Genomic DNA, 17,854 nt, shown 5'->3' with positions numbered 1-17,854 from the left:
ATGTTTAAGCTGATACTTTTGCGGAGACCTACTTTATAAGTTATTTATATATAAGAAAATTTAATCTCTCTCGAATTAAAATTAAAAGTAACCGAAAAAGCAGGGCTATAGTTTATCACCTCCTGCATTGTTTTTGCTGGTGTTATAACCTTTCTAGTGAATTTCTTGCTGCTAATAAGACTACACAAATTTGGGATCTTCGCAGTTGTCGGCGGGCTCTCAAAACCAAAAGGTGTTTGTTCCATTGGAACATCATTTTAAACAGCATTGAAACTTAAAACTTTCTGTTAGTTCAGGTGCAAGTTAGAACAAAAAATATCCTCCCAATGGATTTATCCAGGCGCTTTTGGTAAGTTTTTAAAAAGCATTTAACATTTATGGGCTGTTATATTATTATTAATTATTTGATTAGCTCCACTGCCATAGCGGCGCTTATTGTGCTGGCAGGCATCCGTGAATCCTATGAGGACCACGTACTTCAAAATTTGTGTCAACTTGGTCCACTGCAGAGTATAACAAATTTAACAGACATGGATTTTCAGCTGGACGGTAGAAGGTACCCAGAGGATCTTGATTGGCTTCTCTCCGAGTGGAGCGGGGTGGGTCTCTGTCACTCAATAGCCCCCATATATATAATATATATTTGTTATCATCTTGCAGTGCGAAGCATGCGATCAGGAAACCGAGACCCGGACGGCGATTTGCGCTGATAAGGACGGAAAAGTGTACCCGCAACAGCTCTGTCAGTTGGCAGTCCCAGAACTCTCCCGTCCTTGCAGCTCGCTGAAAGTCCAAACCAAGTGGTTTTCCTCTGGTTGGAGCACTTGCTCCGCCACCTGTGGAAAGGGTATTCAGACCCGCCTCGTAATCTGCGAGCAGCTCAATGGCCAGACGATGACTCCACAAGGGCACTACATGTGCGACCCGTCATCGAAACCTGCATACCAGCAGGAATGTGTGGGTGAATGCTCCTATGTGGACAAGGAGGATAGCACTACCGAAGGATCTCCTGAGTGGAGTAAGAATATGTGTGAGCTGAATTCCGAAACGGGTAATTGCTCCAACTATATGATCTACTACTACTATCACGCCGAGACTCAGACCTGTGACCCATTTTACTATGGCGGTTGCGGTGGCAATGGAAACCGTTTCGCCACTCTGGAGTCCTGTTTGATGCACTGCAACCCCAATGTCCTGAGCACCTCCCGACCCAACCTGGCACCCCCTACTCCATCTTTGGACCAGTGTGAACAGCCTGCCGATGCAGGGGAATGCAGTGAATGGGTCCTGAAGTGGAGCTACAATTCCACAGAGGATCGCTGCCAGCAGTTCTACTATGGCGGATGCGGGGGCAATGATAACCGCTTTGGATCCGAAGAGGAATGCTCATCCCGCTGCAAGCACGGAGCTGTGGAGGAGCTACCAGAACGTGAACCGCTACCGGCTATTAATCCCAACTCGTCGGACACCTCCAGTCTCGAACCAACACCCCCTACTCCAACTCAAGCTACGGACCAGTGTGAACAGCCTGCTGATGCAGGGGAATGCGGGGAATGGGTCCTGAAGTGGAACTACAATTCAACAGAGGGTCGCTGTAAAGCATTCTACTATGGCGGATGCGGGGGCAATGATAACCGCTTTGGATCCGAAGAGGAATGCTCATCCCGCTGCGAACAGGGAGCTGTGGAGGAGCAACAGGAGCAGGGACCGCTGCCGGAAAGTAGTCCCAACTACTTCGACACCACCATCACCAATCTAGAAGTTACTACTCCAACTCCAACTCCAACTCCAACTCCAGATGTATCTCCAGCTGTGGACCAGTGTGAACAGCCTGCCGATGCAGGGGAATGCGGGGAGTGGGGCCTGAAATGGCACTATAATTCCACAGAGGGTCGCTGCCAGCAGTTTTACTATGGCGGATGCGGGGGCAATGACAACCGGTTTGGATCCGAAGAGGAATGCTCATCCCGCTGTGCACAAAGAGCAGTGGAGGAGCAACAGCAACAGGAACCGCTGCCGGAAAGTAGTCCCAACTACTTCGACACCACCATCACCAATCTAGAAGTTCCTACTCCAACTCCAACTCCAACTCCAGATGTATCTCCAGCTGTGGACCTGTGTGAACAGCCTGCTGATGCAGGTGAGTGCGGGGTATGGGGCCTGAATTGGCACTACAATTCCACAGAGGGTCGCTGCCAGCAGTTCTACTATGGCGGATGCGGGGGCAATGACAACCGGTTTGGATCCGAAGAGGAATGCTCAGCCCGCTGCGAACAAAGAGCGGTGGTGGAGCATCAGGAACAGCTGCCCGGAAATAGTTCCTACTCCTCCGACACCTCCAAGTGCTTCCTGGCATCCGAGCCGGGCAACTGCTTCAAGGACGAGATCCGCTGGTACTACAACAGCCAACTGGGACTCTGCGACGAGTTCGTCTACACGGGCTGTGGCGGCAATGCCAATAACTACGCCAGCGAGGAGGAGTGCCAAAACGAATGCCATGATGCCCAGACCGCCTGTGGACTGCCACCTGTCCAAGGACGATGCAGTGACCTCTCCATGCGCTGGTTCTTCGATGAGCCCAGCGGCGGATGCCACAAGTTCGAGTTCACCGGATGCCGCGGTAATCGCAACAACTTCCAGTCGGAGAACGAGTGCCTCGGCTTCTGCCGGAATCAAGAAGTGGAATTTGCTGAGTTACCGCCTCCAGCACCGGTAAGAGAGGTATATTTTTATAAAGCACATTTCTTAAATATCTCTCTGCAGATCTATTCCCAGTGCAATGCGCCTCCGGAGGCGGGCGGATGCGACGATCACATAAGTGCCTGGTTCTACGACAAGAAATTCAAGGTCTGCACAATTTTCACCTACAGCGGCTGCGGCGGAAACGGAAACCGCTTTGAGACGCGCGAAAAGTGCGAGAAACTGTGCAGGAATGTTCCCGAATTGGGTAAGTGTATTATCTAGGGTTTAACAGAAATCTTCCCCGGTTTTGGGGATCAAAAAACCGCTCTGGGTCAAAAAATCTTTAGTTTTTTTATGTGTTTCGGAGTAATCATGATCCAATTTTAGTAACGGCTGCCAAAGTTATTAGTTTCTAGGGGTAGTATTACCAAAACATTTTATACAATAAGCACTGTTTCAGCAATAATAACAATACTTTTATTTTTAACTAGTTAATTTAAAAGAGTTTCGTAGTCGAATAAGAAATACTTCAATTGCTTATAAGGATTAATAGTATCAGGTGATTCTTTAAGAGGAAAATGGAGAAAAAACTTAAGATCCTTGGTCTGATTCACAGTTGATGTCCAAGCCGAATTGAAATTGGATTGGAAGAATAGCTACACAAGCGGATCTAACATTTCCATGAGCTGCTCCGTACAAGGCTATCCGAAACCCAATGTGACCTGGACCAAGGACAACGTGGCTCTTTACCACAGTGAGCGGATTCAAATTAAATGTGAGTGGTGATATTTAATATTTTATGTCGTTATTTTACAAAAATAATATTGCACCTTTCTTCCTTTTCAACAGCCCAGCCAAATAGTCTGGTACTGAAATCTGTGACCCCTGACGATTCGGGAAACTACATCTGCACAGCCAATAATGGGTTCACTGAGGCTAGTGCCGAAGCTGATGTTTTTATTCCCTGTAAGTAATATCTTATTGACTTGGGATTGATTACTAAATGTCTTAATATTTTTGCAGCTGATGTACAGGTGCCTCTGGGTTGTACCGATATCCCATTTTTTTCCAACTGCCATATGGTCGTCCAGAACTTCCACTGTAACAACCCATACTTCAAAAATTCCTGTTGCCGTTCCTGTACGTTGGCGGGCCAAATTGCGCACCGGTAGACTGCTACTATTACTTTAAAAGCATTTAAAGCGAATTATGATTTACATACTCCTTACTAAATAAATCATAACAGCCTTCCAATTTTTTATCTGAGCTTACCATTTTTCTGCGCATACAGTCCCTAACTCGAATTTCCAGAACTCAAACAAGTGGGAGTAGGGCTAGTGGTCTACATTTCAATCAATATGTTCTCCATAAGTCCAATTATATTAAAACTCGAAGACCGCGTTTTGTTGAACGTTCGCTTTAGTTTTCACTCAAGGATTTCCTTTGCAGCAGATTATAATATTTAAAGCCCCACAAAATACTTTTACAAAATAAGGACTCGAATTTTTCAGAACAGGAGGAACAAAACATTATCACGCTTTGAACAAGGGAAACGAAAAGACTTTGGTTACAAAATATATGAAAAATCTTTTGTTCACAAGTATCACGTTTTTTAAATTTTGTATGCGTTGTCTTCATATTTACTACAATTAATAATTAAACACCATAACAAAATTTAAAAATCAATCACTTTTTTATAATAGTCATATTTTCTATAATACCTTTAAAACTTAATTGTAAATATCTTTTATTTGTTGGAAATGTCTTGGGGCTTAGGGAATGATTGTGCAAAAAGAGCGTCGCTCGCCGTCTCCGCCACCTTTAGAGTGCTCTTAATGATCTTGTGGGTGCGCCGCATGTGGACGCCCAAACTAACCCGCTCCGAGAAGCGCGTCGTGCAGAGAGTGCACTGCAGCGTTTTCTCCTTGTGAATGTGCCGGTGTTTGACCAGGGCGTTGGCGTTGGTAAAGGTCTTCTGGCAGACCTCGCACACCTTGTCGCGGATGTTGAGGTGAGCCTTCACGTGGTCTTTAAGGTCGCGTTTGGTCAGGAAGTCCTTGGGGCACATGTCACATTTGAAGGCCCGGATTTTGGTGTGCACCGCCGTCACATGGGTGGTCATTTGAATCTTTTGCTTGAATGACTTGCCACAGAACTCGCAGACATAAGGCTTAGCCACATGTTTCTCGTCGTGGGTGCGCTTGTGGATGGCCAGTTGGTTGCCAAAGGCAAAGCTCCGGCTGCAGATGTCGCAGACGAACGCCTTGCTCATGTGCACCCGCTGTATGTGCTGCTGCAGGTGGCACCTTCGGTCAAAATTCAGCTCGCACAGCGTGCAGCGAAACCAGCCTCCCTCGCCCATCTTATGATCCCGGAACTGATGGGCCTGCAGGGCGTGATCCGTGCTGAAGGCATTATCGCAAACTTCACATTTGAGCTTTTGGCGGAATGTTTTGGTGGGCATAAAGCTGTTGCATCGCTCAATGTAACGCTTCTCGGCCAGCGAAAGACCCACCGATTGCACGTCGGTGAGGGTTTTAATCCGCCGCGAATACCATTGGCGCATGCTCTGAATACCGTCGTACACATCGTAAAGGGTTATCAGACCCACCGAAAATTCCGCAGTCAGCAGGTCTGTGATCTCTATGAGCGACGACTTGCGTTCACTTAGGTTGCAGAAGTGCTTGTGCGCCGGATCGTACAGTTGGGGGAACTTGGAGTACAGGTCAATGAACAGAGTGGTCAGTCGATTCTCCTCCGTAAACACCAGCTGCCGAAGAGGCAAACATTAGAGCTGTTAAGAAGACAGGTGCTTCAGTCGAACCCACCTTTATTTTGCCATCGCCGTCGTCCTCATCGCTCTCTGCATCCTCCACACTTCCGCGCTCGGCCAAAAAGCCGTACTTCCCATGATAGTACAGTGGAACCTTGGTCAGTTTCTGGGTCTTCATTTGCCGCGAAACCGCGGCATACTGGGCATGCAGACTTGCGATGCACTTCTTCAGCTTGTACGCCGTAAGGTTAAGGTTCACAGTGGTCTTCAATTGGTCCAGCATCTCCTCGTAGGCAGCTGTGCGCATCTGCTTGTTCTTGTATGACTCATCAGCCGGGTCCCAGAGGCAGGTGTGCTGCTTGTACAGCTCGATGAACTGTGTGATCCGTGGACTGCGTCGGTAAAAAGTTGGATTGAACTGCAGAAGCGCAAAATATCTGATTGAGTTGGTGGTTTTGACTTTTGATAATCGCAGTTGCTTACTTTGGAAAGGGGAGCAAAGCTTGTGGAATCGTGGCTGCCCAGTTCGCAGTCAACTGCCATGGAGTAGCAGTCCACCTCGTCCTCTTCCTCCTCCTCGCTGCCGTCTTCGTCCTCGGAGGAAGCGGGCAGGTCAACGAACATGTCCTCGGCCAGGCAATCCTCTGGAGGCTGCTCTATTATGAACACCTTTGCTGGCGCAACACTGCAATCACTTTCGGTGGTCGAAATGTATCCGGATGCAGCCAACTCCAGCGTTTCCGGATGCGTTTCTCGTAGGTGCTCCTTGATGTGCAGGATGAATTCCCGCCACCGCTCGAGTTCCATCTCCACGAAGCAATCATTTTTGTGCGCACAAGTCAAAACAAAGTGCTCGTAGTTGTCTCTGGTCAGAATATTCCCGCAAATCACCATTATTTGCTTAAACAAAAGGAATCCAATGCGAAGATGCACAACAACGCCATGTATCGATAAACACCTGCTGATCAGTGTTGGGCAATCACTCGGGGAAGTTCCATAGATAGTATGGTATCCAAAACATATTTCAGAACAAATTACTTTTACTTCAAATAAAAATGTATTTTATTTTGGCAAAACAAGTTCTTAGGTTATAGCTTACATTTGAATTAAATTAATGATTATCATATTTTCATTATGTAAATAAACACTTGTTTAATGTTTTTAAGATATAAAAAATGATACTTCAGGTTATACATACATATGCATAAGGAAATTTTAAAATAAATCTTATATGAAAAATGTCGAAATTCCTGAAACATATTTGTAGGTAATGTTTATTTCACGAACCATCTCTGAATGCTTTGAAATGATTAACGATGCATTCAACTGATGCTCAACTCATTCCCATCTTATGAACACGGCGATGTCTGGAAAGCGAAGAATGATCGTAGAACGCGGCGTCACAGTACTCGCACTTCTTATCACGGATATTCAAATGGCCCTTGATATGGTTGGCCAACTCGAACTTCTTGCGGAAGGTCTTGTTACACATATCGCAGCTGTAGGGCCGTATGTTTAGGTGGACGCCATTGACGTGGTGGTCCAGGAGCAGTTTGAGCCGGAATGCCTTGCCGCATATGTCGCAGACGTGCGGCCTCTCGCCTGTGTGGATGAGCGTATGCACCTTTAAGTCATTGTCCACGGCGAAGCTTTTGTTGCAGTACTCGCACCTTAGCTTTCGTTCGAAATGCGAGCGCAGCTTGTGCCGGTCCATGTCCACCTGACGGTCGAAGCGCCTCGGACAAAGGGAGCAGAGGTATGGCAGGTCGCCCACCTGGTGCGCCTTAAAGATGTGCACCCGCAGGTTGTAGTCGCCGTGGAAACGTTTCTCACAGTAATCACAGTACAGCACCTGGCTCTCGGAACCCTTGGCGGGCAGGAAGCTGCACATTCGCAGATACTGAACCTCCTGCGGGGTGCACTTCTGAATCAGCTCCTTGGACTTAAGCCGCCGCATAGCATTGTACAGCCAGCGACGCAGCTTGTTAACTGCAATGTAAACGTCCGTCTCGTTGGCCTTTACAACGGGCTGAAATTCCTTGGCCATCCGTCTGTAGGCATTTGCGCGCGCCTCTACCGAAGTAAAGTCCGACAGCGCGGAGTTGTAGAGCCCGGGATAGTTGGCGTAGGTCTCTATGAATGAGCTGGTGATGAGGTTTTCCTCCTTAAAGTTAAGCTGCAATACAAAGGGTTTATTTAGAAATGATACAAATGCAAGTTGAGTGGATATAACCTTAATTACAGTCAAATCCTCGTCCTCCTCGTTCTCCTTGGGGGTTACGACGGGCGACACACTGAGGTAATCGCACTTGGCGAAATATCGAGCCGCAAGGCCCACCAGCTTGCCCTTTTCTTTTGTCTCCAAGGCGAGCGCGTACTGGATGTGCAGCTGCTCGATGGTTTTCTTTAGTTCTTCCAAGGTGAAGAGAACATTAGCCCTGTTATCCATGCGTACCATTATTGCCTCATAGGCAAGATTTCGCGCCAACTCGTCTTCGTAGTTCTTATCCGAGGGATCCCACAGGCAGGGATGCTCTCTATAAGCATGAATCAAGTGCAGCACACGGGGGTTGCTTCGTATAAACGACACTTTAAACTGAAAGGATCCCGATTAATTCGAAGATGGTCACATGAATGGATTTTCGTATTTACCTTGAAAACCTGTCCAGGCCTGGTTCGTCTGGGCGGTCGTCCAGGTCTCCTTTTGGGTGCTAAGTCATCCTCGGACATGTAAAAATCGCTGCACTCGCCGTCATCTTCATCTGTGTTTAAGGGTATGTGATTCTGGGATGAGTCGTCCATTTGTGTGGTTTCATTTGTGGTGGGGACTTCAGACGAATTGCCATCTGGTTGGTACTCGGAGAAATCAGCTGTGGGTTCCGACCAAGCGGTGGCGTCTTCCACATACTGTTCATCCTATAAAAGACATAAGAAGCCGCCAATTACTAGGGTGACGTTTGAATGGCAATCTAAGGGCCGCACGTTGCCATCCGTTATCATCCATTGGTCCTCTGCATTGATGTTCTCGATCACCTCAAAGAAGTCATCCGGACCATAGGCTATGGCCGGTTCCGAGGCATCGACGGCTAAGTAGAGCTCCGGGGAATCGTGTGTGACTTCGACGTTCTTGATGTCCTCCTCCTCGCAGTAGTGGGCCGTCTTCACATGGACGATGAACAGCTCCCAATCTTTCAGCTCGCTCTCTATCGTGCAGTAGATGCACTTCAGCCGGAACGTCTCGTACTTGGAGTTGGTAAGCACACTGCCACACACCTCCATGGTAAGGTTGTGGCCCCTGTTTCAATCTCAGATCAGAATGCCTTTTTTTGGCGAAATAGTTTATTTACGACGACAGAAATGTTGAGCGTTCGGGGCAGTGTTGGATAGCCACGAAATGTTATCAGCTACTTATCTATCGTAAAAAGTAACGATGCCTATCGATTTATTTTATTTAAAATAGTATTTAAAAACAATTTCCCTGGGTTTGATAATAAATGATATATTGAACTTGTTAAAGTACTAGTTTTCAAATACTTGTAATACTATATATAATACTATACCATAAAAGAAAATATTAATAATCAAATAAGAAATTTTTTGATTTAACATTATTTAAACCATGTTAAATAAAAATTCAAAATACCTTTTTTAAAAAGCTACATTTAAGTGTCTTAACCTTTTGGAAATTATTTAAAAATAAAGCTTATAAACTACGTGGAAATCTCATGCTGCCTTGCCAAATACTCTTTTCTTTATTGAAATGTATTTAACCGCATTTAGTGCTCGGATTCCTCTTCCTCCTTTGCCTTTTGCGAATTGTTGTTGTTGCGAACTATGTTGTGGGTGCGCTTCATGTGGCTATTGAGACCCACAAACTGGGAGAATCTGGCGTCGCAGACTTTGCAGACGAACTTCTTCACCTCCGAATGGATCTGCCGATGGCGAATCAGGGAATGGCCGCTGGTGAAACCCTTGCCGCACACGCCGCAGATTTTGTCGCGGATGTTCAGATGGCCCTTGATGTGATCCGTAAGGTGAACCTTTTTCACAAAGTCCTTGGGGCACATGGTGCACTTGAAGGCTCTGAGCTTTTTGTGAATGGCCGTAACATGGAGCGTCATTTGGGACCTGAGCCGGAATGCCTTGCCGCAGTGCTCGCAGATGTAAGGTTTGTGGCCCGTATGCGTGCGGATGTGCAGCCGTAGATCCGAAATAACAGAGAACGCCATCTCGCAGTGGGTGCACTTGCGCGTCTTGCCGATGTGGACCCTTTGAACGTGAGTCGTCAACTCGGCACGTCCTGCAAAACTCCGGTCGCATAGCGAGCACTTAAATGGTAGCTCGCCTATGTTGTGCTCCTTGAAGATGTGTGCCTGCAGGACGTAATCCGAAGACGTGCCTTGGTTGCAATACTCGCAGACCAACCGCTGCTTGAACATCTTGGGAGGCATGAACTGGCAGACCTCCAGGTAAAACTTCTCGGCCCCGCCTCCAGCATTAATGGGATGCTTGGTGCTCCTGTAGTACCACTGTCGTAGAATCTGGATGGCGCGAATGATGTCATCGCTGGTTATATCCTCATTGGGTACTGAGATTTCCGCTGCCATGCTTTCGTAGGCCTGTTTTCGGGAGTTCATGTTAGAGAAATCCTTGTGCGTGGAGTCATACAGCTGCGGAAAATTGGCATACATCTCTATCAGGTCGGTAGTGAGCTGGTTTTTTTCGGAGAAATCCAGCTGTTAAAAAAGGTAAGTTCTTAATTGTTCCAAATTTTGAATAATCTTAAATTCTTGCCTTGATCTTTTCAGTTTTGTTAGCCTCCTCCTCCTCCTCCTCCATGCTAGCCTTCAGAAAGCTGCATAAAGTATAAATCTTAAAGGGCAACGAGTGAGGTTTTTGTTTTCCAGAGAGCACTCGTTTGTGGACCGTATTGAACTGCACGTGAATCTTCCTGATGGCCATTTTCAGGGAAATCTCATTCAAGAATATGGCCACCGTCGCCTCCAAGTCAGCAAGCATCTGCTTCAGGGCGGCCTTGCATTTCCTGGGTTCCTTGTAGTCGCTATGGGCCGGATCCCACAGGCACGGATGTCCTTTGTAGATCTCTATAAGCTTCTGCGTGCGGGGATCCAGCCGGAAGAAGGATGGATTAAACTGATGCAAAAAGACTGAGATTAGTTTAAAGCATTTACGTTTATTACAAGTGGGAATACCTTATATGCGGGCACAATCTCCTTCTTGAAAGGAAATTTTCTAGGTTCCTCCTCCTCGTCGGATTCTTCGAAATCCGAAGCCTCGGAAGGATTAGAGTACTCTGTCGCGTCCATCGATGAACCAACTGCCTCTCTTTCAACTGCCTCATTGGCCTCCCCCTCCGATTCCTCTTCCTCGGCATTCACTTCGTCTTCTTCTTCCGATTGGTTCTCCTCTGCTGACTCCAACTCCCCGGAGTCCACATCACCTTCATCCATGGCTTTCTCATTTTTGATGATCTCGTCTTCAGTGAGCCCCACATTGCTGTGCATATTCCGGATGTGCAGAACGAACTCCTGCCACTGGGCCACCTCCACATCCGTGGGGCAGTGAGAGCAGCGCATCAGGAACTTCTCGTAGTCCCCGCTCACGCAAATAAGGCCGCAGGTTTCCATTTTAAGTTCGGAGCAAGAAATCAAAGACGTTTGTTTGTATCGAGACCAAGAAGAGGCCATGGGCGTAGGCCGAAGAAGTGAAGGGGCGTCGGGTAATCTGATAATTTATTTATTTTTAGAGATAGAGGCTGACCAAGTAAATTGCAATTATTTTGCTTATTTATAAATCTTAAAATGTAAAATTAAGACAATCCGTAAAGGGGGTTCCTTCTACGCTCATGAAACATTGCCCAATCGCCTATCGATAGCATTCTGCATTTATCGATTGACTAGTGTTTACATTTTGCTTCCAGCTGACAGGCGGTAAATTTTCGGTGTTGTGGTTTTTTGTGGAGCGCGAAACTTTCGATGAAAACAAGAAGATGGAGCAGCACAAAAGTCGGCTGGTTTACACCATCGGCATGCTCACGCTGTTCCTCTGCGGCGCCGTGTTCTTTCTGATCGGCTTCTTTCCGGCCTCCTACTCGGTGGCCGAGGACCAGAGCACCGTGCCAGAAGGCAGGCCGACCACATTGCACGGCGTAAAGTGAGTTCCAGAGCTGATGGTAGCATAAGATTAGGGCTGCGATAACGCTCGCTAACTCTTTTCAGACTGACGCCACCGCCACCGGCCCACGACTCCTTCATACTGTTCCTAATCGATGCGCTGCGCGACGATTTTCCCAATGCCACGTCCATGCCGGTGGCTCATTCGAGAGCCTGCGAAAAGCTCATCCTCCATGTGGACATACCGACGGTGACGATGCCACGCCTGAAGAGCATCACCACAGGCACACTTTCGAACTTCATCGACATTGCCTTAAATGTTGGCCACACGGAGCAGCTGCAGGACTCCTTACTGCACCGCCTGAACAAGCGGAATAAGGTTGTCTCCTTTGCCGGTGACCACACCTGGGTGAGGCTCTTCCCTAGCGAGTTCACTCGACATGCCGAGAACCATGATTCCTTTTACGTAAATGACTTCTATGAGGGCGATAGAAATGTGACCAAAACTCTAGAGACCGAGCTGGAGCGGAGTGACTGGTCCCTGCTGATTCTACACTACCTGGGGCTGGATCACATCGGCCATGTCGAGGGCAATGCCAGTCCCAGGGTTCCCCTCAAGCTTAAGGAAATGGATGAGGCGGTGCAGAAGATTTTAGATCACAAGGTGCGTTAAAATCCTAAATATCTTTTTATTCAGGGAATGTGAATAAATCATTCTTCCTACAGAATTTTCCCAACTATTTGCTTATGCTGACTGGGGATCATGGCATGGCTGATGGCGGAGGACATGGCGGAAATACACCGGTTGAAACTACTGTGCCCCTATATCTGTATTCCAACAACTGCAGCAAGACCATGTAAGCCTTTAAAACTAAACTGGGGAATATATACCTTATATACATTTATTTTACCCTTTAAAGATCCAGCAAAAAACGGTACAACCAAATTGACTTGGCCCCGACTCTTTCAGTGCTTTTGTCTGTTGAGATACCTACTCTTTCCATTGGCTGCCTGATACCAGAGATGCTGCAATCATTGTCCTTGGAACACCAGATGTACGCTTACTTCTACAATGCCCACCATTTGCTTAACAAGGCGCGAGTGAAGTTTGGCCACGACAGAGTCCATCGAAGCGGTAAGAAGATTTTTTCTGGGCTGATTTCTATGATCTATTTTTTATTGATCCTCCAGATTACTACACCTGGTACCAGAATGCCACCCTGTTGCATAAAAAGCTGCTACATCCTTTGAGAGAGGGTGGGGGAGGTGGAGCCAGTCAGGTTTACTACCAGAACGCCAAGCTAAATTATATGCGGGTGGCTCGCGAAATTTCCAGTCTGCTCTCCGAGTCTCTGGTAAAGTTTGATTACGGATTTATAGCCCTAGGACTAGCTTTGACCACAGCGGTGAGTTCATCAATCAGCTTTAAAGTCTTCGTAATATTACAGTCGCCCTGATCTTGCAGTCATCCCTCCATATCGTGATCAGCGTCTTGTACTTGGATCTCACAGAACAGCTTCAGCTGGACAGCTTAAAATCGGGACAACTGCTGGTCTCTGTGATTGCCGCTGTACTCCTAAATGTGACTAGTCATGCACTGGATATCATCCTGACCAGTTCAACGTTCCATAGCATTCTGCTAGTGGTACCCATATCCATCGCTGTTTATCTTACAATCGATGTGGCGCAGGCGCTGCTGAAGATTGCATTGCCTCCCATATACACACGTCGCCTAAGGATCTCAATTCCATTGCCACTACCTCTGCTAGCTTGTTTCGCTATTCGCACCTTAACTCTTGGTTCCTCTTCCTTTATTGAGTACGAATATAAGACCTGGTACTACCTGGGTAATTCGCTTATCCTGCTGACAGCATTCCGAACGCTGCGACGGCGCATCACCAAAACCAACGTCGAACTAGATGGCCGCCATCTGTACACCATTGCATCGACGTGTCTGTGGCAAATGCGAAAAGTGTTTGTAATGCTTATGATGCTCACCCTGATGCGCTACATCCACAGGCTGCAGGCGATTCGGAGCACCATCATGATATTCTCACTGCTGTTGCTCTGGGCGCGTCTGCATCGCCACAGCCAGTTGCCGCAGTCGGTGGCCAGTGGAGCAGCTTTGTTTATGGTTTACTGCTTTCGCGGGCTAAACGGACAGGTGCAATTCTTCGAGGTGCCTCCGCATATGGCGTAGGTTTAAATCGGTATATATAACATTGAACTTAACTGAAATCTTTTTTAAATTCCAGTGCAAAGCTTATGGTGCCCACGCTGGTGGTCTTCTGGTGCTGTTTGGCATTGGTTCTAGTGCTGGGCTATAGGGCGGCGCTGCCTCAAATGCATAGCTTCGGGGAGGTGCCGCCCACGAGTGTGTTGTTGCAGCTGCTCCAGACTAACCTCAGCAGCTCCCTGCTGCTAGCAGCTCTTCTGCAAAAGGTGCAGAACATCCTACTGTTGCCTGTACTCCTCGTAGCCCTGCAGCAAACCTATAAGCTGTGCGATGTTTTCGGTACCAGTGCCCGAAAGTTCTCCGTGCGGTTGGTGCATGTGTACAAGATAATCATGACCATTTTCCTGGCCAGGATGTTTTTCTTCTACCAGGGCAACTCGAACAGCTTGTCCACCATTGACCTGACGCCGGGATATATTGGCCAGACTAGCTACAACCCTTCGATTGTGGCCCTCTTCGTCACCCTCAACACTTACAGTGCTGAGATTCATGCATTCCTTTACTTAGTTGTCCATACGTTGCGCTCGGATCTGCGCAGTGTGGGCATTATGCAGCTGCAGCCGCCTTATTCCATAGCCGCAGATTCGCTGATAGCTCCGCTGTATGCCGCACTGATCATGCTGCCGGCGGCCTTCTACCTCTGCCTGATGCTCGGCTTCCGCTACCACCTCTTCATCTATTCCGTATTCTCCCCCAAAGTACTTTACGACTGTTACACTGTGCTGGTGTTCTATTTGGTATTTTTAGTAACGAGTTTGTACTTTAAATTGTTTAAACATGACGCTTAAATAAGAAATAATTTAAAAACGCTTAATCTATTACAATGTTGTGGATGTATAACTAATAATTGATTATTTAAAAATGAGAGGGGTAAAAGTTTAAATTTGATAGTTCAAACCAACATGATTTTGTAAAATTTCCTATGAATTTTTCTTGCTTTCATTCCACTCCTTTAGTTTTATGATACTCTTTCAGTGGGCCACCTCTCCAACTCGGAGTGCGTAGTGAATGTCATCAGCACTGACGTTGAGCAGAATTTTCTGAAAGAGATCATTACGGGAGTGCTCGCTTATGATGAGTCGCTCGGCTCCCAGTTTAGCGCACAAGCGAAGAGCACGTCCTGGTGGTGGTAAAGTCACACCCATGAAGGCGGCTATCGTCTCCACCTGCTGGTAGACGCCCATGAAGGTTGTCTCTTCGACACCAGTGCGCGTAACTTCCGATGCAACAGCCTGCAGAAAGATCTGCTCAAGCCGCGAGCAGTTCTTGATAGCCTGCACCTTTGCACTGGCTATCATCTCGGCCAATGCCTGCTGCACATGCAGCATTGTCACGCACTTGACCTGAGCGGTATCAGCGACTTCTGTGGCCCGCCGACAAATGTCCAGAGCTCGGCGAGCATCACCGGATACGGCGGCCACCTTGCGCGCCACGAGCTGTACGGCCTCGCCCTTAAATGCCTCCGATCCTCCCAAACGGGCTGTGACGATCTCCTGTAGCTGTTTGTGGCTGTACGGTTGGAAAGTGAGTCGGGTGAGTCCAAGACGGGAGGTGACTTTACCTAAAAAGATATTAAGGTGTTAGAGGAGCTACTTTTCCTGATGGAAAGTAACACTTACCCATTAGCAGGCGCTCAGGCAAATCCATGGTGTTGGCAATGGTGACAACCACCAGTTTGGCTGCCGACTTGGTGGGCCAATCGAGCAGGTTGTAGACGACATCCTGTCGCCGGTTGCACAAGATATCCAGCTCATCGACCAGTAATACAGTGGTAACCCTACGCGGTGCCGGAGTTGTGAATCGTTTCTCCAGCAAGGAGTGCGCCTGTTCCCAGGATACAGTCTTGCCCGTGAGCTGTTTGTAGATCTGCACGTATGCCTGACGCGGCTCTGTCAACCGCATGCCGTTGATCTCTAGAAATTCGAAGGCGGGCAGCTCATTCTGATTTGCCTGCCGCTGCAGGGTGCGAATGACTCCGGTCACAGTGGCTGTTTTGCCAGTTCCCGGAACGCCAGACACATACATGCAGCCGCCGCACTGGTCCTGGATCTTTCCCTCCAGAAAGGCGTAAATGTTCTCAAACTCCCGCTCGCGGCAGGGCAAGCTTTTGGGCACCACAGACACGTGAAGCTGTTCGCGAGCCAGCTGCAGCTCCGATTTGCTGGAGTCCTTTGCCGGACGATCCGTGCGCTGCTGCATGCTGGGACTTAGCTCGCCGGCCCGAATCTTCTTCATCTTCTGGGAGGGCGTCATCGGGGCTGCAGTGGTGGTTGTAGTCCCTTTGCTGGGAGTCGTCGCTGGTTTGTTAGTGGTGCTTGATCGTCGCGTTCGCGTAGGCGTCTTTTGAACGGACTTCTTTGGCGAGTATTCCTCGTCCTCGTCCTGAATGACTTTCTTGGCCCGCCCTCTTTTTGGAGTGGATATAATATCATCGTCCTTAAACACGCGCTGCTCCACAATGTTGGACAGATGAATACTACGTCTGGGCGTGCCTTCAGCTAAATAATTTAAAAAAAACTTAGCTTAATATTCTGGATTAGCGTATAAGATCTTCCACTTACCCAGACGACTGGTGGCTGACTTCAGGATACTCTTACGTCTTGTTGATTGCGTGGGTTCGGTGGCCACAGCTGCTTCCAGTGGGTCCTTGGATTTCTTGGTGGGCGTATGGTAGATATCTCCATTGGTTACGCCCAAACGTTTGCGCCCCGGGGTACTGGTTGGTTCCACGGATGGTTCTTCTATTGCTAGGGGATCCGCATCCAGAGAGGCGAGGCGCACCGAACGCCTTCGCTCGGAAATGCGCAGCTTGATCTTCATATCATTGGACGGCGTCTTGGGATCGGGTGTCTGCTGTACAATCGAGTAATTCAGGCAGTCTGAGCCGGCTGTGGAATCTGCTCCACGATCTAGGCTAAGATTAAGGTTGCGGCGTGCGGCCGAAGCCCGGGATTTGGGTGTCTCCACCTTGGCATTCTTCTCGGTGAGCGGCGAAGCTGGAAGATAGTTGGCATTGATCTCAGGGGCGTCCTTCTTCTTCTCCGACAACCGCACCACACTGCGTCCACCCACAATTTTGATAGGCGACACCTTATTCTCGCAGTTAAAGTAGCTGACATCGACGAACTCCACGGAATTGGCAGCCGCCACGGAGGCACGTCGTCGCTTTTCCACAGAGGCTCCACCCTCCGCGGCTGCGCCATTCTGCCGGGCAGACCCTGATCGCTTGGATTCTTTGTGTGCTGTTAGAGATTTGCGAGATGGACGCGGTGTATCCTCCGGCTGCTCCAGTCGTATCTCCAAGGGAATCAAGCGGTAGCTTCGCTTCACCTTGACGAACCTGTACCGGCTGACAAACATGGGGCAGGCCGTGGACTTCAGTTTGGCGGAGTGGCGGCTGAGGATCTCCTGCGCGGAGGTCTGAGAGGTGCCCTCCAGGACGATGCACTTGCGGTAGATGGCGCCGAGAGCCACGTCGTTGTCGTACGGGCGATGCTCCTCGATCACCTCCAGGCTGAAGTCAATGGCCACGTCGTCGTCGTCGAATTTGTTGTGCGGAATGGCCTTTGGCCAGGAGTACCACTGGACGATGGCGCGGCAGGTTTCGCGATCGGTCACCTCGCGCAGCTCGTACATGTGCAGGATGCGGGCCACGTCGCATCCGCTCACTGTGTCCGGTTCGACTGCGTCCGCATTGGACACCAGGATGAAGTCGCCCACGGTCAAAGTCAGCGGTCCGTAGATGCACTTCTGGTAGAAGTAGACGTTCTTGTGCTCGAGACCCTTCACTGCCTGATGTACCTCCTGGCTTCCGATCCACTTCACCTGCTGGCCCACACTGCGGGTGTTCTCTTTGTTAGCCATCGCGCTGCGATTTGCTATCAGTTATTTAACAATTCGCCGACGTCAGCACTAATTTGAATTAGGTTTTTGTGGCACTGCGATTCGCTTCTCCTTCTTCTTCGATCAGCTTGCCGCGCTGTTTACCGTTTTTGGCGCAATTCTACCACGGGCACTTTCCAACACAGA

General features: G+C 48.4%; 6 protein-coding genes across 6 annotated transcripts; 2 read left to right on the top strand and 4 right to left on the bottom strand.

Annotated features, from left to right (window-relative positions):
* Positions 1–512: 512 nt before the first annotated feature.
* LOC119549550 (papilin-like) lies at positions 513–3,939 on the top strand. The gene is made up of 6 exons (XM_037857700.1): positions 513–599; positions 661–2,712; positions 2,764–2,947; positions 3,299–3,457; positions 3,532–3,648; positions 3,706–3,939. Exons 1-6 carry the CDS (start codon positions 531–533, stop codon positions 3,852–3,854), a joined length of 2,730 nt encoding a protein of 909 aa, XP_037713628.1. The 5' UTR covers positions 513–530; the 3' UTR covers positions 3,855–3,939.
* A 417-nt stretch (positions 3,940–4,356) lies between these two features.
* LOC119551879 lies at positions 4,357–6,410 on the bottom strand. Its single transcript, XM_037861474.1, has 3 exons — positions 5,939–6,410; positions 5,511–5,873; positions 4,357–5,452 (listed from the first exon to the last, which is right to left on the bottom strand). Exons 1-3 carry the CDS (start codon positions 6,347–6,349, stop codon positions 4,430–4,432), a joined length of 1,797 nt encoding a protein of 598 aa, XP_037717402.1. The 5' UTR covers positions 6,350–6,410; the 3' UTR covers positions 4,357–4,429.
* A 145-nt stretch (positions 6,411–6,555) lies between these two features.
* Positions 6,556–8,832, bottom strand: LOC119551833 (zinc finger protein 534). Its single transcript, XM_037861403.1, has 4 exons — positions 8,438–8,832; positions 8,108–8,371; positions 7,689–8,051; positions 6,556–7,631 (listed from the first exon to the last, which is right to left on the bottom strand). The coding sequence occupies exons 1-4, from the start codon at positions 8,732–8,734 to the stop codon at positions 6,789–6,791; spliced, it is 1,767 nt and encodes a 588-aa protein (XP_037717331.1). The 5' UTR covers positions 8,735–8,832; the 3' UTR covers positions 6,556–6,788.
* Positions 8,833–8,934: 102 nt separating this feature from the next.
* LOC119551896 (zinc finger protein 287) lies at positions 8,935–11,144 on the bottom strand. The gene is made up of 3 exons (XM_037861498.1): positions 10,669–11,144; positions 10,250–10,609; positions 8,935–10,191 (listed from the first exon to the last, which is right to left on the bottom strand). Exons 1-3 carry the CDS (start codon positions 11,101–11,103, stop codon positions 9,232–9,234), a joined length of 1,755 nt encoding a protein of 584 aa, XP_037717426.1. The 5' UTR covers positions 11,104–11,144; the 3' UTR covers positions 8,935–9,231.
* A 321-nt stretch (positions 11,145–11,465) lies between these two features.
* On the top strand, positions 11,466–14,643 carry LOC119550169 (GPI ethanolamine phosphate transferase 2). Its single transcript, XM_037858704.1, has 7 exons — positions 11,466–11,629; positions 11,695–12,253; positions 12,316–12,446; positions 12,510–12,724; positions 12,781–12,995; positions 13,055–13,785; positions 13,845–14,643. Exons 1-7 carry the CDS (start codon positions 11,466–11,468, stop codon positions 14,611–14,613), a joined length of 2,784 nt encoding a protein of 927 aa, XP_037714632.1. The 3' UTR covers positions 14,614–14,643.
* LOC119550171 (origin recognition complex subunit 1) lies at positions 14,538–17,808 on the bottom strand. The gene is made up of 3 exons (XM_037858705.1): positions 16,387–17,808; positions 15,445–16,323; positions 14,538–15,386 (listed from the first exon to the last, which is right to left on the bottom strand). Exons 1-3 carry the CDS (start codon positions 17,687–17,689, stop codon positions 14,797–14,799), a joined length of 2,772 nt encoding a protein of 923 aa, XP_037714633.1. The 5' UTR covers positions 17,690–17,808; the 3' UTR covers positions 14,538–14,796.
* Between the last annotated feature and the right edge of the window lie 46 nt (positions 17,809–17,854).

This window comes from Drosophila subpulchrella, chromosome 2R (assembly GCF_014743375.2).
Source record: "Drosophila subpulchrella strain 33 F10 #4 breed RU33 chromosome 2R, RU_Dsub_v1.1 Primary Assembly, whole genome shotgun sequence".
Lineage (NCBI taxonomy): Eukaryota > Metazoa > Arthropoda > Insecta > Diptera > Drosophilidae > Drosophila > Drosophila subpulchrella.
Note: the sequence above shows the minus strand (reverse complement) of the source record. Positions and strands in the feature narration are given on the sequence as shown.

What these genes read in the sequence shown, in the direction of transcription:
- LOC119549550 (XM_037857700.1), top strand. Translation starts at nt 531, where the DNA reads ATGGATTTTCAGCTGGACGGTAGAAGGTACCCAGAGGATCTTGATTGG. An exon ending in AGTTACCGCCTCCAGCACCG is followed by an intron (nt 2,713 to 2,763) that starts GTAAGAGAGGTA and finishes ATCTCTCTGCAG; the next exon opens with ATCTATTCCCAGTGCAATGC. An exon ending in AGCTGATGTTTTTATTCCCT is followed by an intron (nt 3,649 to 3,705) that starts GTAAGTAATATC and finishes ATATTTTTGCAG; the next exon opens with CTGATGTACAGGTGCCTCTG.
- LOC119551879 (XM_037861474.1), bottom strand. Translation starts at nt 6,349, where the DNA reads ATGGTGATTTGCGGGAATATTCTGACCAGAGACAACTACGAGCACTTT. An exon ending in GCTTTGCTCCCCTTTCCAAA is followed by an intron (nt 5,874 to 5,938) that starts GTAAGCAACTGC and finishes GCGCTTCTGCAG; the next exon opens with TTCAATCCAACTTTTTACCG. An exon ending in ACGGCGATGGCAAAATAAAG is followed by an intron (nt 5,453 to 5,510) that starts GTGGGTTCGACT and finishes CCTCTTCGGCAG; the next exon opens with CTGGTGTTTACGGAGGAGAA.
- LOC119551833 (XM_037861403.1), bottom strand. Translation starts at nt 8,734, where the DNA reads ATGGAGGTGTGTGGCAGTGTGCTTACCAACTCCAAGTACGAGACGTTC. An exon ending in GGCCTGGACAGGTTTTCAAG is followed by an intron (nt 8,052 to 8,107) that starts GTAAATACGAAA and finishes GGATCCTTTCAG; the next exon opens with TTTAAAGTGTCGTTTATACG. An exon ending in AGGATTTGACTGTAATTAAG is followed by an intron (nt 7,632 to 7,688) that starts GTTATATCCACT and finishes TTTGTATTGCAG; the next exon opens with CTTAACTTTAAGGAGGAAAA.
- LOC119551896 (XM_037861498.1), bottom strand. Translation starts at nt 11,103, where the DNA reads ATGGAAACCTGCGGCCTTATTTGCGTGAGCGGGGACTACGAGAAGTTC. An exon ending in AGATTGTGCCCGCATATAAG is followed by an intron (nt 10,610 to 10,668) that starts GTATTCCCACTT and finishes TTTTTGCATCAG; the next exon opens with TTTAATCCATCCTTCTTCCG. An exon ending in ACAAAACTGAAAAGATCAAG is followed by an intron (nt 10,192 to 10,249) that starts GCAAGAATTTAA and finishes CTTTTTTAACAG; the next exon opens with CTGGATTTCTCCGAAAAAAA.
- LOC119550169 (XM_037858704.1), top strand. Translation starts at nt 11,466, where the DNA reads ATGGAGCAGCACAAAAGTCGGCTGGTTTACACCATCGGCATGCTCACG. An exon ending in AGAAGATTTTAGATCACAAG is followed by an intron (nt 12,254 to 12,315) that starts GTGCGTTAAAAT and finishes TTCTTCCTACAG; the next exon opens with AATTTTCCCAACTATTTGCT. An exon ending in GACTAGCTTTGACCACAGCG is followed by an intron (nt 12,996 to 13,054) that starts GTGAGTTCATCA and finishes CTGATCTTGCAG; the next exon opens with TCATCCCTCCATATCGTGAT.
- LOC119550171 (XM_037858705.1), bottom strand. Translation starts at nt 17,689, where the DNA reads ATGGCTAACAAAGAGAACACCCGCAGTGTGGGCCAGCAGGTGAAGTGG. An exon ending in GTCAGCCACCAGTCGTCTGG is followed by an intron (nt 16,324 to 16,386) that starts GTAAGTGGAAGA and finishes TAAATTATTTAG; the next exon opens with CTGAAGGCACGCCCAGACGT. An exon ending in GCCTGAGCGCCTGCTAATGG is followed by an intron (nt 15,387 to 15,444) that starts GTAAGTGTTACT and finishes ATATCTTTTTAG; the next exon opens with GTAAAGTCACCTCCCGTCTT.